Source organism: Pagrus major, chromosome 12 (genome assembly GCF_040436345.1).
Source record: "Pagrus major chromosome 12, Pma_NU_1.0".
Lineage (NCBI taxonomy): Eukaryota > Metazoa > Chordata > Actinopteri > Spariformes > Sparidae > Pagrus > Pagrus major.
In genome coordinates this window covers 337,694-355,092 of record NC_133226.1, presented here as the reverse complement: position 1 = coordinate 355,092, position 17,399 = coordinate 337,694, and the positions used below count along the sequence as shown (strand labels likewise).

Genomic DNA, 17,399 nt, shown 5'->3' with positions numbered 1-17,399 from the left:
CAGTTTCCATCCACTTGTAAAGAACATGTATGTATGTATGTTTTGAGTTCCAATGATTTCTACAACTCTCATTTTTCATATATGTAACATATATAATTCTCGTACAGCATTCTAGAGACATGAGTCATAAGCACCAGCAACAATAGCATATTGCTCTGCTCTTTTGGTGCATGCAAACATGAATCATACTGGGGTTTATTTACAATTCTTCTCAGTGCTGAAGCAGAACTGGTGACTGTGGCCATTTATGTGATGTTGTCTTCAAAAGCAACACTGATGGCACAAAGCAGGCCTTCATTGAGCTGCTTGAGAAGTGTTGTTGATATGTGAGCTAGCTTTGTACTACAACAGTGGCACTGAGCTGGTGCCAGTTGATTAGCTCAGTATGAATATCACTTTTCAGGAGCCAGCGTCAGCTGATTTAATGTAGTATTCCTTTGACCCTGCTGCCAGGTGAAAGACTGGAAAACTATTCCAGAACACAGAGATGCACATGCAAACTCCACATTCCCAAATCCATCAGTGTAAAGTGTTGATTTCCCCTCCATCCTGCCTGCTGTTCAGAGCGGATTACCCCTGACTTGTGAAATGATTTATGATTTTTACAGTCTGCACAGAAATGCGTACCACTATTGGTTATCTAAATTCAGTGAGGAAGACTCATTCATTTTCACACAGGATAACCTAAATACCAAAATTGGGCTTTTCAAGCGTCATGGTTTCTGAGTCAAAGTAGCTATAAACTGTTTGACTCCTAATAGCACACAGCATTGCTTTGAATCAAATAGTGTAGCGTACCTTTTTCTATTTAAATAGGAGTATGCTGCCACCTTCTGGTCATGTTTGACCTAAACGAAATTCTACCTGCATACAGTACAGTACCTGTAACCTGGAGATTCTTCTACCTAAACCGTTAAGAATTTTTAAAGCTTTTTTAAGATAGTCCTGGTCAAAAGTTTCCATCCACTCATAAAAAATATGTATATCTGTTGATGAAGGTTTTCAGTCATCCAGGTCATGGTAAATCTAATCTGCTGTCCACTTACATCTGAAGGAGAAAAATCGTTCTTTTGAGGACAACAATGTAAACATCTTGTCCAGAGAAGACAGATGGTTTGAAAGAGGAGTAAAAGAATCCATCTATGTCAAACTGGAACGACCGTCTTTGAACAGAGGAGGCGGCCTAAGACATTACTTATCCCCCACTTGCAATGCAGTACTGAGTTCTCTCCCCAGACAGCTTAACAGCCATTCACACCTGGGCTCACCTAGCCCTAACAACCCCCATAAAGGCCTGTTTTCACCAACGATCCTAACGACTCTGACTCTGACTCACTAAGGTGCTTTTGATAGCCATCCACAAGTTTCTGGTCGTCCTTTGGCTGAATTTTTAACCACTCCTCTTGACAGAATCAGGGAAGTTCAACTGAATTTGTTGTCTTCCTGACACAGACTTGTTTCTTCAGCACAGTCCACATGTTCTCGATGGGGTTCAAGTCAGGACTTTATGAAGACCATTCCAAAAGCTCAATTCTAGCCTGATTGATCCATGCCTTTACCACTTCTGATGTGTGTTTGGGATCATTGTCCTGTTGGAACACCCAACTGCACCCAAAAGCCAATCTTCTGCTGATGATTTTAGGTTTTCCTGAAGAATTTGGAGATAATCCTCTTTCTTCATTATTCCATTTATTTTCTTTAGAGCAGTAGATCCACTGGTAGCAACTGACACTGACAGTAGGTCTGGTGTTGTTGGGGTTAAAGGCCTCACCTTCTATCCTCCAAACATATTGCTGCTCATTGTGGCCACACAACTCAGTTTTTGTTTCATCTGACCACAGAGTTTTCCTCCAGAATGGTAAATGGACTTGCATTTCTGTAGCGCTTTACAACACTTTCGTCACATTCACCCGTTCACACACACACATTCTTGGGAATGAAATTAATAGTTTAATGCATCGTAGTTACCGTTGTTGGAGCAGAGTGTTAACTTGCTAGCTTACTTCGGACGATAGTAGCATTGTTTAATAATCAGTAAATAGCTAGAGTCGATGTAAGTTAATGTTACTCCACCTTAAATTCATCAGGGACATTTGGAAAGTTAACATTAGGCCTGTTCAGGTGTTATTTTAACCTGCTGGCTGTGTTTTCCTGCTTGTATGTCAGTTAAAATGTTATTAGTTTTCCATCCCCTTTATAAGTAATAGGGTAGTTGTAAGCCTTTGGTTGATTGTGTCTTTCCCATATCATTCATAGGCTATATATATATATATGTATATATATATATATATGTATATGTATATATATATATGTATATGTATATGTATATGTATATATATGTATATATGTATATATATATGTATATATATATGTATATATATATATACACATATATATACATGTATACATATATATGTATATATATATCTCTGTCTGCTTCATTGCTTGTTCAGGCTTCTGTAGAGAGACAAAATAAAAACATGGCTTGATATCACAGTTTTCATATTCCTAAACAGAATAACAAATTGAACAGATTCTCTTTGCCTGGATAAAAGGATCAGCTGATATGTATAAAACATCTCTGTTCATTTTTTTTTTTTTTTTTTTTACCATTTTCACTTAAATTAGCTTTAATCTTTAGGCTTAAATTCATGAACTTTTGCATTCTTTTATGTAAAATCAGGATTTATTGTCAATGTATTTTTTTTTTTTAAGTAAGCCTTAATACGTCTAAAAAAAATTATTTAAATTCCATCCATCCATCTTTGTTTGCTTATCTGGGGTTGGGTTGCGATGGCAGTAGGCTTAGCAGGGTTTTCAGATGTCCTTTCTTCTCAACACTCATTAACTCATTCTCATCAACAGTAACTCGTATATTACAACACTCCATTCATAGTTAAATTGTTTAATTTGTTCAAAACCTAATAAAGCAATACTTTTTCTTGTATAGTTATAAGTTATATAAATAAAAATAAACAAAAATAATAAAAAATGTTGTGTTTTAAAGTTAAGACTAAATAAACAGAAACAAGACAGTACTTCAAATGTTGTGAAGTTGGTCGACTGCAGCTATGAATTTTTGCCAGACTTCAGGTGTGTCATGATGACTTGGTCTCCAATCTGCAATGGTTGCACCGCCACCTCCCTCCTCAGGCTGACTTCAACCTTGTATTCTGTTAAAGGTAAGGGAATACATTTTTTTTAATGTTAGCCTGTGTAACAATAACATGTAAATTATAAAATTAAATAAAGTAACTCTTGTTTTTTCCTTTTCTCTCCTACTTTTCCCCGTCTCCCCTTCTTCTTCCCCATCTCTACCTGTCCATGAACCATACCAATGTCTTTACAGTCTACCTGCTGCAGTGTTATTTTCTCCATCGCGATGAACTCCTTCCCAGATTAATTAATTAAATTTCACATTTTATAATGATGATGATGATAAACTCTAGTTTATATTATCATGAAAATACTTTTAATTGTAAAAATAAAGTCTCAGTCTTATCAAATAACAGACAGTCAAACTCTGAACACACATATTCATACATACCATTACAGGAGTAAATGGAGAGCACACACTACAGTACTATTGACCCTCACTGCCACTTTATGATCTTAATACTAGGAGACAAGAAAAAGCTTGCCTCCACCACCTGGCCCTCCACAGATATGAGGCCCTGCCTGCACTGCACTCACTCAGGAGAGTGAGAGGAGATGCAGAGTGCAGTCTCTGCCTCTCTGTGCATGTCATCAGTGACCTCAATGTCAGTGTTTTGGAAGAACATTGTCATTCTGTCAACATTAATGTGATTGGGGTGTTCATTGCCTCTGAGGCTGTGGCCTCTGATTATGTAGGTTTTTCCCTGTGTCATTTTGGTGCTGAGGGTTAGGGGTTAGGAATTGGAATCTTTCTAGGTGACACCTCCTGCTTCATCCGATGATTGGGCAGTTGACGAGGTGGCAAAGGCAATGCCGGACCAACGCACATTATCCGCTGCTCTCTTGTCCTATATTAGTCTTTACCGTATTCTGTTGTAGGAGTTAAGGTCATTATTTATTGTTGTTTTTTGTCTTTTTTTTAGGTCTTTGTCTAAGGTGGATCGTTGCCTGCATCCAACAGCCACCAGGAGGCCGCGAGACAGCTGAATGGAGCAGTTTGCCTTTCGAATGTATTAATTCGGTGTCGGGTGTTCTGACTTTTTAGTTGTTGGTTCCTTTAAAGGTAAGTATTTTTGTGGGTCGGATTGTCTGTGAAAGGTGTTGTTTTTCGAGTTTAGGAATAGGGTCCGTGGTTAGGACAGGTTTTTAGGCATCAAGGTTGGTTCAGATTAGGTCTCAGGTAGGTTGAGGCTAAAATCAGGCATAATGGTTGTGTTAAGGTTAGGATTAAGCATCCTGGTTAGGTGTAGGCGTCAAGGGTTAGATTTAAACTTCTAAATTAGAGGTTAGGATTAGGGTTTCTCCTCTCTTCCTCCTCCTTGTCCTCTTTCTCCTCCTCCTCTCTTTTCATTCAGGCTCCCTTCTGATGGACCACGGGCCCCTGTGCCCCTCCTGGCTCCTGCTGCCTCACATATTGATGGATCCAGATCGTCATACCCTGGGCTCCGCTGGATCATTGCTCTCCTCTGTTTTAACTCTCCTTTTATCTGTATTTCTGTAAAATTTGATGCCTCTTCACTGTGATCTCTCTGTTTTACTGCTAATTATCTTGCGTGTCCTGCCCTCTTCCAAGTCACTACCGTGGAGAGGAGGTCGTGTGGCTAGGGCACCACTTGGCGATTTCTAGGCCTGCTCAGTCGTCTCCTGGATCATCACACTTTACATATATTATATAATTATTTATAGCAGATATTCTAACAATGCAACTTGTAAACTGTGATTTTTGTTGTTCTGTTCTGTACATGCAACATCTATTGCATGTCTGTCCGTCCTGGGAGACGGATCACTCCTCTGTGGCTCTTCCTGAGGTTTCTTCCATCTTCTTTTCCCCCCGTTAAAATGTTTTGGGGTTTTTTTTCTCAATATGTGAAGTGTAACCTCACTTGTGTTGAGGGTCTAAGGACAGAGGCTGTCCTTCACTTTACAGATTGTAACGCCACTGAGGTGATGTGATTGTGATTTTGGGCTGTATAAATAAAAATGATTTGATTTGAATTGATTAGGGTTAAGCATCCAGGTTAGGCTAAGACATCTAGGTTAAGTTTAGGCATCAAAGGTAGGGTTAGGGAAGGGGGAGTGGTTAGGGAAAGGGGCAGGGTAAGGGTTAGATTAGGGTTAGGGTGGAGGCGGTATGCTGAAAAAATGTCATGAAGGGTCCTCACAAGAACCTAAAGTTATGTGCAGGCCTATAGGGATAGTTGTTGTGCCCAACTGGTTGTGTTCTCTTTCTCTCTGTCTCTCTCTCTGTTGCGCTCTGGTGCCCTCTCTTCCTTTTGTGTCTGTTTTCTTTCAGGAAGACACACCTGTCCAGGGAAGCCACGCTCTCTCTGAAGCCACTGCCCAGCTGACACCCAAGGGAGGAGATTCTTTCCACCTAGTCTCCTTTGTTACCCTTTTCCCCCACGTTTTCAGTGCTAGGGTTTCTGTTTTGTTAATTTGTTTGTAGTTTTGGAGATCACCAGCAGTCTAGTTTTCGGTGTTTCTTTACTTAATCTAGGATTAGGTTAATTTGTTTTCTTGTTTAGGTTAGGGTTAGGGTTAGGGTTTTATTTATTTCAGCTGGGTTCTCCAACCTTTTCCTTTTGGTATGTAGTTTTACTTTTTTCTTGATTTATTGATAAAATTTGGTTTATTCCTTGATTTGTTTGTCTGAGCGTCCTTTTGAATATGTTGCATCCTCTTTACGAGCTTTTCTGTTAGAGGGTCCGTAACACTAAAAACAAATGTGTGTGTGGGGGGGTTGTTCTCTCTGATTGCTGCTATCAGCGAGTGAAATGAAAGGATAAGAAACACACACACTCACACTGTTTCCTCCTCATTATATTTATCTATTCACTCTCTCGCTGTTCCAGTCTCTTCCAGTTCACTCTGCTCAACACTGAAACTAAAATCTGTTTCACTTTGCCGAACTGCAGCAGACAGAGTTTAAGTTGCACCAAGGCTAGTGTTCAGTCTGACAATGGAATGTTTTGGTGTTTTGATGTCTGCTTTTTTTTATGTGTTCATTAGTAGTGACAATAGTTGAGCAGTGAAGCGTGTGAAAATGTCACTAAAGTCACGTAGGATAAAATTCTCGCCTTATTCACATCGACTTTAATCCCTTTAAATCTGCTCCTCTTGCTGCTGCTCCTCTGTTGAGACTCAGCTCCTCCATCTCCTCCCGCAGCTCCTTAAATCCCCTCCAATCCTTTGAATGTCCTCTTCAGGAAATTGACAAACACAACATTCAGGAACCAGCAGACTCTACGCAGTTTGAAATCATTTCTTCATGAGCAGCAATGGAAATTATGGCGAGATGTTTCAAAATCTCACACAATCAAGGAGACTTCAATTTATTCTGTATTATCTGTCCAATCAGAATACTTGCTTTAAACCACTTGTTGTATAGGATTGGCTGGATAACAAAGAAGAGATTATGGTCTGAGTACTGTGGGATTAAACTGAGATACTCCAGAATCCTCCCACAATTCAAAGACATAAAGTGAGGTTAATCGGTCACTCTATGGTCCATAGGTGTGAATGTGAGCATGAATGGTTGTTGCCTGTAAGTCAGCCCTTTGATGAACTGGGTGTACCCCACTGCTCTGGCAAAATCTGCTGCGAATGTCTCCAGCCCCCCCAACGTGACCCTGTAAAGGACAGGCCGTTACAGACAATGGATGCATGGATGGATGGATGAATATATATGTATAATTTATATACAGTCATGGAAAAAATTATTAGACCACCCTTGTTTTCTTCAATTTCTTGTTCATTTTAATACCTGGTACCACTAAAGGTATAATACAATGAACACGACAAAAAATGCAGCTGATCACATAATACTTTATGTCCTATTTGACATTCTTAAGCTTAATTGTATTCCCAGGGTATATAAGAGGCCATTTCATGTCATAAGCAGCACTGCACATGCAAAGGCTTAGAGTGGTTTCCTGCTTACATTCAAGCCATAGCACAACTCAGAAGTTGTCAGCTCTCACATAATGCCTAAAACAAAAGAATTATGTGAAGCCACAAAGGCAGCCATCTTGGCACTGCTGGAAATTGGCATGAGTGAGAGACAGGTAGCAAAAAAACTAAAGATCTCCAAGACAGCTGTTCATTACAACAAGAAAAAACAAGCCGAACACGGCACTACCAAATTGCTACCTGGCCGCGGCAGGAAACGTCTCTCTACCCCACGAGATGACCGTGCACTCGTCCGTTCCTGTGTCAGGAATCGTCGTCAGACCTCCAGGGACCTTAAAAATGAGTGGGCACTGTCGAGAAATGTGACTTGTTCGGCAAGGACAGTTCGAAACCGACTTGTTGAAGCTGGTCTGAAGTCACACAGAGCACGGAAGAAGCCCTTCATCAACGAAAGGCACAGGAAGGCCCGGTTACTCTTTGCTAGGGATCACAAGGATTGGACTGTTGATGATTGGGCTAAGGTTCTCTTCAGTGATGAATCCAATTTTGAGTTGATGCCCACTCCAGCTAACTTACTGGTTAGGAGGAGGCCTGGAGAAGCCTACAAACCAGACTGTCTTGCCCCTACAGTAAAACATGGGGGTGGATCAGTGATGATCTGGGGTTGTTTCAGTATGAGTGGAACAGGGCAAATGCAATTGTGTGAAGGGCGAATGAACCAGGTCATGTACAGGGCTACTCTTGAAAACAGTCTTCTTCCATCAGCTGGAAAACTCTTTCCTGCCTCGAATGACTGGATTTTCCAACAAGACAATGCCCCTTGCCACACAGCAAGGTCAGTTAAAGCCTGGATGGAGAACCACAACATTCGCACCATGCCTTGGCCTGCTCAATCACCAGATCTGAATCCAGTTGAAAACCTATGGAAAATCATCAAACTCAAAATGGAGAACCACAAGCCCAAAAACAAAGCAAATTTGTTTGAATTTGTGCAACAGGAATGGGCTGCTGTGACAGCAGAACAATGTCAGAAGCTGGTGGAGAGCATGCCAAGACGCATGGCTTCAGTCATCAAAAACAATGGTTACGCAATCAAGTACTAACTCCTGTGTGTATCATGTGTTTAAAGCAAACAGAAAAGAAAACATGGAATGCTTAAAAGCAGTGTTTTTGGCAGTACAGTGCCATAGCTATTGATGTAAGAACTTAAGTGATTTTGGTTACTATCAAGAAAACCATGGAAAATGGCTAGATATCAGCTCTTAAATTAAACTCTTACGAGCTATTTTTGTTGTTATCATTATATTTGTCCAAACAAATGTACCTTTAGTTGAACCAGGCATTAAAATGAACAAGAAATTGAAGAAAACAAGGGTGGTCTAATAATTTTTTCCATGACTGTATATAGGCATATGATTGGCCCCAAATTATAAACAGTCAGCAGGTACATATTTAGATTAACAGGAGGACACCGGGGGAAACACATTGAAAAAACACACACAGACGTCATCACCATGACGTGTACCGTCACGCCTCTTTTGGAGCGACAGCGGCACCATATTTCCAGATTCAACCGTGCAATATCATTACAACTCATAGAAATACTGGACAAACTGGACATGAGATTTTAAAAAAAGATCATTTTAACTCTTAACTGCTAAGAGACAATAGAATAAGTTTTTTGCTTTAATTTATAATTATGAAGTAAATGTTGATTGCTCAATGTGATGGCTATAGAATAATGACACCATCTGCATTTCAATTGCCTCCATTGCTTTCACTTTACTATTTGTCTGCCACCAGGCATGAAAGAAAATGAAGGCTGACTACATTAATACTACAGAGAACCAAAATTTGGTTGCAAGAAAGTGAAAACTAGTGGTTATATGAATTTTTGAAAATGACATATTCTTCATTCGGGTAAAAAATGACTTCCTGTTATTAATTTGATTACTGTGAACATTCAGCAACAACTATTTAAATGGAACTCAACTCAAACCAGTGAAGAATGAGGGATTGGTGAGGTTCCCAATACACATACAAAGAATCACTTAAATGCTGAAATTATCTCAAAGGGCCAGACCTCAAAATTTCAACATGATTTTTTTCAAGAAAATCCATGACATGAACTGGGAGGCCGTAGGTGAGCTGGCATGGAATGACCCAGCTGTGAGCTGTAGAAGCTGGCAGGTCGACAGACTGCAGAACAGCTGATGTGTTTGGTTAAGATAAGAAAACGGCTGATAATCAATACAAACCTCATCAATAAACTCTGGAGATAAGAGACAAGGAGAGCTGGCCACTGACAACACTAGTTAAAAGAGAGAGAGAGAGAGAGAGAGAGATCCAGTTTTTAAATTTAAAAATGTTAAATGCTTTGTTTCAAATACTTACTGAGAAACATTATTTGATGATGAAAGCATGTTTTTTTCATATTCAAATGTTGACTTCCAGTGTCACACTTGTTTTAATGATGTAAAAATGTGCATTTTTTTTTCAGAGACGGAATTTCTGTTTCTCATAACACAAAGAAAACTAGTGTATTACAAAAACTTAACTGACACATAATCAATACATATTTCTATGCAAAAGGACAAAATGTCACATCAGCTCACAGTTTGTGCAAACAGAAAGAAAAAAGAAACGCTGTTTTCTTTTACAAAGAAAAGGAATAACATTGGGCCACAGTTCCTAAAATGACAAACATACTTTTTATAAAAATCTTAAGTACATCTTCAAAACATCATAGACACGAAGACGACCTTCCACGGGAAGGATACATTTTAAGAAGCAGAGACATACTGAGTTTGGATGAGATGAACTTCAGTTGCTGATTAAATTCCAAACTGTCATATTTGTAATAATAAATGTCCTGAAACAAGATGAACTGCATTGGGAACACAGGAATTGGTTCAGGTGCACTAGCTGAATTGTTTTCTTCGTTTGAAGAAGCTGATTAGTTGCTTAAAATGTTAAAGTTGGTCCAGTGGTATGGCTCAAGTCCAAAAATCTTTATCTTAAATGCAGCAATGAACAGCTCAGATTAGTGCAGAAGACCTCTATGTCCCCATAAAACACAATCCAGTTTAAAATCCAGGAAAAATTCCTCAGTATTCGGATGGAAAACAATCAGTATATAAGCTCATCAAGCTCTGACTGGGTTGGAAACTGAACTTTAGTCCCGAAGAAGGAGCTTGAGATACCTTGCATAGTTCTCAGTTCAGTGTTTCACATAAATCCTGGTGTTTTCCAGAACCATCAGAGGAAGAGAAGCAGAAGAAACGGCGTCAGAAACAGGAAACAGCTGATTTGAACTATCCTGACAGCTGACGAACGATACCAACGCACCTCCTCCGAGTCATCTGGTTAGAAGAGAAAGACAGAAAACTAATGAATAGGGGTGTCACGATTCTCCAAATCCTCGATTTGATTCAATTTTCGAGGTCACGGTTCAATTTGATTCTCAATTTTTACATTCATTTTTTTTAAAGCACAGGTTGCTATGCCATTTTTAGTCTAGACTTTTATGCAATATAATATCTGACCTTTGTTCGCAATGTACCACACTACATTGTCAAATTTAAAACATTTATTAACAACATAATGTAACAATAACTTATATCTTCAGTCAACTGGAAACTTAAACAAAATAACCTGCCATCTAGTTTCTCTTTTGTAACTGCAGTCTTCTTCACAGAAGACATTCAAGTTCACAACAAAACAAACAAAAAAATAAAACAGCCATGTCCATAGTCTTCTCTGAACAATTAAGTGTCTTAACAAACTCTTTCCGAACAGTTGAGCACAAGGTGCGTAAGGTGTGAGTGGGCGAGCGAGAGTGAGGGAGCGTGCGTACGTGCGGACAGTGAATGAATGGGAGAGGAAGGAGAAGCGAAAGGAGTAGCAGTAGTAGCGACAGCAATAAAGTGAACAATATAGGCTGCAGTTTGTCTGTGAATAAAGGCGACGGCTCCTCAAGATACAGCAAAGCTCCCTGGTATTATTTCCCGACCAGCTTAACACGTGAAAGGGGGTTCACCCCGAAAGTAAACAGAAACTTCGGCCCTGGAGGAAATAATCTCCCCTGTGCTTCCCGACCACGGTCCGGGAGCCGAACAGGAATGGTGTAACACCATGCTATCGTTTGACTGGCTGTAGCTAATAGCTACTGGCTTAGCTAGTAGCTAAGTTAGAGGAGGTTGACTCGCAGCACTTCAACACGTGTGTGTTTTTTTCCCCTTGGCAAGCCGACCGGACGTGACATGGGGGCGTGGCAGCATCGACGATTCCATTTTTTAATTCGAAGTTCCAGATTGTGACAAAATTTCGATCGATTTTCACCCTTACTAATGAAGCACTAGACTCATCATTCAGTGCAGAACTCGGGTGTTATTTTGTATTTCATTATTCATTGCAACTTCCTCCTTTCATCACGTCTTTGTGATATTTTGTGTGTCATTACACTTTGTGGTTATTATTTTATAATGTGTACATATTCAGAACATTATCCATTTGTTTTTTATTGCTTATTTTGTGTGGTAGACAATAATAATGTGCATAGTATTCAAGTTTTGCATCTATTCTTGTACTTCCTTCGGCTGCAGTGACACTTCACTTTCCCTTAACTGGGTTTATCTCATCTCACCTTTACTTGCACTTCTTTAGTTCCTGAAATACGTTAAAATATGTTGGCAAAAGCACACCGGGCAGTGGTAGGTATTGAGATCAAAGGTTCTTCAACCAAAAAATAAACTATATCAATTAAGTAAGTAATGCATCATGATAAATATGGTAATACAACTAAAAAATCTAATTGCTTTGTAATTTGTTGTATTACTAACAGTGTTAATTTTTTCAATGCAAACTATGGCCAGAAATGTTCGTTCCCCCAAATTGGACGTGTAATCTGTCAAAATATAAACAATGCTTCCTTGTCATTGATTGGCCTGTGCAGAATCCCAGGTGATGCTGTCTCAAACAGACAGGCAGTCAGTGACAACAACACGATGGCTTCAATGCTAAAAGGACTTATTAGCCTGACTGAATCACTTAAAAGACAGAAAACATTTTGACAAAAAGTTGACTTAAATTAAATGACTTTTTGGTAAATGCAGTGATAAACAGTGTTGGGGAGACTTAAACTACATGTAGTTGAACTACATAGCTTAACTACAATTTGCTGTAACTTGCTGGTAGATAAACTACATTCATATTTTGTGCTGCGTCAAGTATTTAGATAGAGATGGCTTTTTAGTGTTGGTAAAGATGTTTTTAGTGCCAAACAGAACCGGCTGTCTGATAAAAACTTTAAGAGACTGCTCATGTGTCGTGTCAACAAGCGATTCTGCCCTGGCATCTAGTTCTAGTGCTTAAGTGTTAGTGCCTCTGAAGTTCCTGTGATGTTGACCAAAAATGTCAGCTTTTGTTCTTTAAAAAATAAAACTTGAGTTGAGCATATTTCTGGCATGTGAATTTTTTGTAGGCTATTATATTTTGTTTCATATACACCATATGTTGATTTATTTAACGCTGAGTTAAATGAGTATAATGGGTATAAGTAGTTGCTAAAGCTACTTTTTTTAGCAGTAGTTTTACAAACTACATTTCCCCAGGGGTAGATATGTAGTTTGTTCAAACTACTGCCAGGCTGAACTTCATGTAGTTTTACAAGCTACGCTTGCAAAGTAGCTTCCCCAACACTGGTGATAAAATGGATTTCTAATGCAGTGATGCTTCTTAAAACCACATGTATTGCCAGAATACTGATCCTCAATTATTGATAACATTGAGTTATTGTTTCAATAAAACACTTTATAACTCTGTTTGAAAAGGAGCTTTATAAATCATTGTTGTTATTACTATTATTATTGTTATTAAAATAACAATCAAGCATTTGCCACTTCTGCTACTACTGGCAAAACTTATTACTGTGGACACACTGTAATAAATGAAGGCAATCCAGATAAACATATCAACATATTCATCAAGCCTTCTTCTCTTTTCTCATCTGGACACAGCTGGATAGTTTATCAGTTTACACTATGCAGAGTAATGGAAAGTAGCTGACAGTGTGCACTCAAGCTTCAGCTGAGTAACTGTCCTTTAATCTGAGACCTAGAGCATGTAAAAAAATCTAAATATATTTATTTATTTTTTTACCCAAAGCATTTTAATATTTAAAGGGGCCTGAGGTTGAGAAGCTGCCATGGTTTAACGCTCTAGCTCAATGCTTTTATTCTTTACACATCTATTTGGGCCACTTTTCATGTGAAAAACATAGTGCAACACTATTAACGTCTTCCTGGAGATTTGAAAATGTGTGCTGATGTCATGTTTCCTCCTTCCATACTCTTTTGAACAAGTTCTGTTATAGGGTGAAATGCCAGATTAATGTGACTATGGGCTGACACAAATATATAAAAAAGATGCAATTGTATTTAGACAACTTAATGTTGAGATAGTCCGTGTTGTTTTTGTGGGACGTTTTTATAGGAGTTAACAATAGTGAGTGTGTATTGGATTCTGGAATAAAAGCCGTACTGTGAACGACAGCTTTTGATGGTCTGACTGCCCGGCGTCGACGTCTGGTCTACATCTTTACTGTTTATTCCAATGAAAAACTTCACAGTTGGTGAAAGGACAGCATGGAAAACTTCCAGACACTCAATTGTGACAAATGAATGAACACAGACCCTGCGGCTGTGCACATCCATGAGAGTTTTAAAAAGAATCTGCTCTTAACCCCATCACCACATGCTGACAACAAAGCCCATGCTGACCCTAAACAAGTCTCTGCTGTACAGTTTTCATAGACACAGACAAAGGAAAAAATAAATCAACCATAAAATGATGGGTGATTGGAAAATGATCAACTTACGCAGTCAACAGCAGAACACATACAATGTATTTGTCTGGTGTGTGTTTCTTACCACAGTCTTTATGGAAGACGTGGGGGAAGCAGTGCAGGACGCCGTAACCACAGCGACAGTAGGAGCATCCTTTCTGAACCCACTCACCATGAGGAATGGACCCACAGTTCCTACAGACACAAAGAAAAAACATGAATGACTCAACTAGAGAAACAATAACTGCCAGTGTGAGGGAGCAATTCATTTAATAATTAAATTATAGGTATTGGTTAGATAATGGAAGATGTGCATCTAAGACATGAAGTGTAAATGCAGAGCAGTGAGCAGTACAGTCTTGTTGTTTACCTGATGCGTTGGTCGTACTCGCAACTCCTCCCTGTGAAGAACGGAGGGCAGGCGCAGAAGCTGCCCAGGATGCAGGTTCCTCCGTTCTTACAGCAGCTACGACTCTGCTCAGCACCTACAAGGAAAAGGACACATCAGAGTTACTACCAACATAAAGTGTTTCCTTCATATACCACATAACTGTACTCAAGACAAAATAACCTTACATGAAACATCTTTTACTTTAACATAGTTCAAAGAATTCCCTGTCTGATTATATTCCTCTTCTTTTCCATTTCTTCCCAGGTTTAGATAAGTTTAATTTGGGTTAGTCGCCTGTAAAGCATTACGTAATCTTGTCTTGAAAGCAACAGTGTAAATCTAGTGTTACCATAATCTATATGACTCTTAATCTGTTGATCAGAGTCTCCTGTGTCTGTGCCTTTATAGAGCAGATTTCGGGACCCCATAGGACCAGTTGAAGGCCACTGTAGGACTTTCAAACCTCAAGCTGAGCCTCTCTAGGTCTGTATCTGTATCTGTGAGATAAACCAGAGTCTCCATCTGGCAGCACATTCCTGCTGTCCTCTGCTTCACATCAGCAGACAAACACTGAGAGTCTGAACAAACGTCTAAAAACAACAGAAAAACACTAAAACTAAATGACATCGGCCTAAACATCCAAAATTGTGGTGGGAAAATTATTAAATTAACTCATTTATGTATTCAATTTATTTAACGTTTTCTTGGCCAAAAACTGAGATGAAACTAGTTGATAAATGTTGGAAATAATCTTCACAAAATTTGTCTGTGTTTCCAGGGCTCAGTTTGAGAGAGAAAATGGGCATTAAGTTAGGTTTTTCACAGTGCAAACTGTCTCTGTCTGTCTGTTTGGGACAAAGTGATAAATTCTTTCCTTCGCTGGTTTTCAGGGCTCACCGCCTCAGTTTGTACATACAGTATTTAAGTGTGAACTTACTGCCTGTGAGGCCAATGAAGGGCAGGACAGCGCTGGCCTCGGGGTGTTTGCGGTCACCACTGTTTGATGAGCTCACTTGGGAAAACTGGCCCAGGAAGTCCTGCGAGGGCTGCGGGGATTTCTCCACCAAGAAAGAAGAGGAAGAAGAAGATACCGAGGTTGACAAAGAGGATGAGGATGAAGAGGAGGTCTGGCCTCTGCTGCACTCGTCTCCCTCACAGCCTGAAAAATAAAGATGACAAAGATCAGCCCTCCTGACCTCCCTTCTTTCCAATGTTCCAGCCCATCCTATCTGTTTTCCAAGCTTAAACAAATGTATCAGTAGTTTTGTATGTTTTGGCCCATTTACTACAAATCACATATTCCTTACATCTCGGCTAACTGCTCTGGAAATCATGCTGTTGTGTTTTTAAAATAAATTTTAAAGGATATTTTATACATTTCCTTTTCTGAATAGCATGCAAATCACTGAGTAGTCATCGACTTGAATTGTGTCATTATCCACAAAATGAGCATAAAGTCTGCAGTAGTTTCTGTCAACATTACATTTTTATTAACAGCCAGAGTTGATGGCCACTGTAATCACACAACTCTTGAACCAACAGTGTTACCTGATTTTCACATTGTACGGAAATGGATGGAAATCATTTGCTGCCTAGGATTGGATCACGAATATGCTCAATATTTTTAAAACTGGACCTTTCAGCGGCAAATATTCAGCTGCAAATGGTATTACAGCACTGCTGATACACAATTTTGGGGCCGATACATACTAAGAAATTAAATATTCTGATATCAATTTATCAGCCGATATACACACATGCACACACGATTTTGTAGTGATCCCGCAAATGTGGTTATCAAACATTTGTGACAATGATATGTACCAGAGGCAGGACACTACACAGTTTAACAGTAACTGTACTGTCGATAATGATCGGTCAGTAATCAGTCTCAGTATTGGAAACAGACCTGCAGCAGGCAGAGCACCAGCACAGTGGAGCCAGATCACTGCGAACAACACGATCCTGAAAACACACAAGACAAACTCCATTAACAAGATGTCCATCTGTACTCTCATTTCTTTACATCACACATGCATCTGGTCTTACCTGAGCAGCTGCGTCCAACTCATTTTACCGCAAGAGATTTAAAAAAATCACAAATTCTTCTTCCGTCACAACCAACGGTGTGAAATATAGTCAAAGTAATTTAAAAGAAGAGCCGAGGAGAACTGTGCCCTGCATAAATACATATGAAAAACTGTTAAATATTTCCAAAATGATAGAAACGCAGATTGGTTGGTGTTGGTCAGAAAAAGGTAAAGGTGTCCATGATGATGTCACTTCTTCTGCTAATTCTTCACCGATTAAAAAAAAAAACCCAGAGACAGGTTTCACGTTTACAGAAACACATGAAGCTCTGCTCTCCCTGCAGCGTCTCTGCAGTCTGCGGCTGTCTGTTCACTCTGAGCCTCCTCTCTGCTCTACAGGTGACTGTCTTGCAGGGGGAGGGGCTCCGGAGGCCACGCCCACTCCGGATTGCTCTCTCTCAAATTCAAATTCAATTCAAAGGAGCTTTGTTGGCATGAAAGTTTTAACAACAATGTTGCCAAAGCATCTGTCCAAACACTCGGACAGAACACAACAAATAACAACATGAACACCAACACAACACCAAGATTGATTTACATTAATTATATATACAGTATATACAGTGTGTGTGTGTGCGTGTGCGTGTGCCTGCGTGTGTGTATGTGTCGTCATTCACTGTCCCTCTCTCTCTGTCTCTCTCTCTCTTGAATTGAATTGAGAGAGAGAGGGGGAGCCCTCTCTCTCTCAATTCAATTCAATTCAAGTCAATTCAAAGGGGCTTTATTGGCATGAAAGTTTTACAACAATGTTGCCAAAGTATCAAAACACAACTTGTCCAAACATTCGGACAGAACATAACAAATAACAACACAAACACAACACCAACACATTCTCTCTCTGTTTCTCCCTCTCTCTCTCTGTCTGTCTGTCTGTCTGTCTGTCTGTCAAGATGATAGAAAATGTACTGAAACAATAAAGTTTTGCACATTTTGCATTTATAAAGCTGTAAAGGGTCTAGTGAACCTAAAAATTCAATTTCTATCCTGCCCTTTAGCTTGTAACAATCCT

General features: G+C 39.4%; 1 protein-coding gene across 1 annotated transcript; it reads right to left on the bottom strand.

Moving 5' to 3' along the window:
* Positions 1 to 9,415: 9,415 nt before the first annotated feature.
* On the bottom strand, positions 9,416 to 16,659 carry tdgf1 (teratocarcinoma-derived growth factor 1). Its single transcript, XM_073478684.1, has 6 exons — positions 16,350 to 16,659; positions 16,210 to 16,265; positions 15,238 to 15,459; positions 14,280 to 14,394; positions 13,995 to 14,104; positions 9,416 to 10,427 (listed from the first exon to the last, which is right to left on the bottom strand). Exons 1-6 carry the CDS (start codon positions 16,370 to 16,372, stop codon positions 10,324 to 10,326), a joined length of 630 nt encoding a protein of 209 aa, XP_073334785.1. The 5' UTR covers positions 16,373 to 16,659; the 3' UTR covers positions 9,416 to 10,323.
* Between the last annotated feature and the right edge of the window lie 740 nt (positions 16,660 to 17,399).

What these genes read in the sequence shown, in the direction of transcription:
- tdgf1 (XM_073478684.1), bottom strand. Translation starts at nt 16,372, where the DNA reads ATGAGTTGGACGCAGCTGCTCAG. An exon ending in AGTTGGACGCAGCTGCTCAG is followed by an intron (nt 16,266 to 16,349) that starts GTAAGACCAGAT and finishes GTGTGTTTTCAG; the next exon opens with GATCGTGTTGTTCGCAGTGA. An exon ending in CTTCATTGGCCTCACAGGCA is followed by an intron (nt 14,395 to 15,237) that starts GTAAGTTCACAC and finishes TTTTCCTTGTAG; the next exon opens with GTGCTGAGCAGAGTCGTAGC.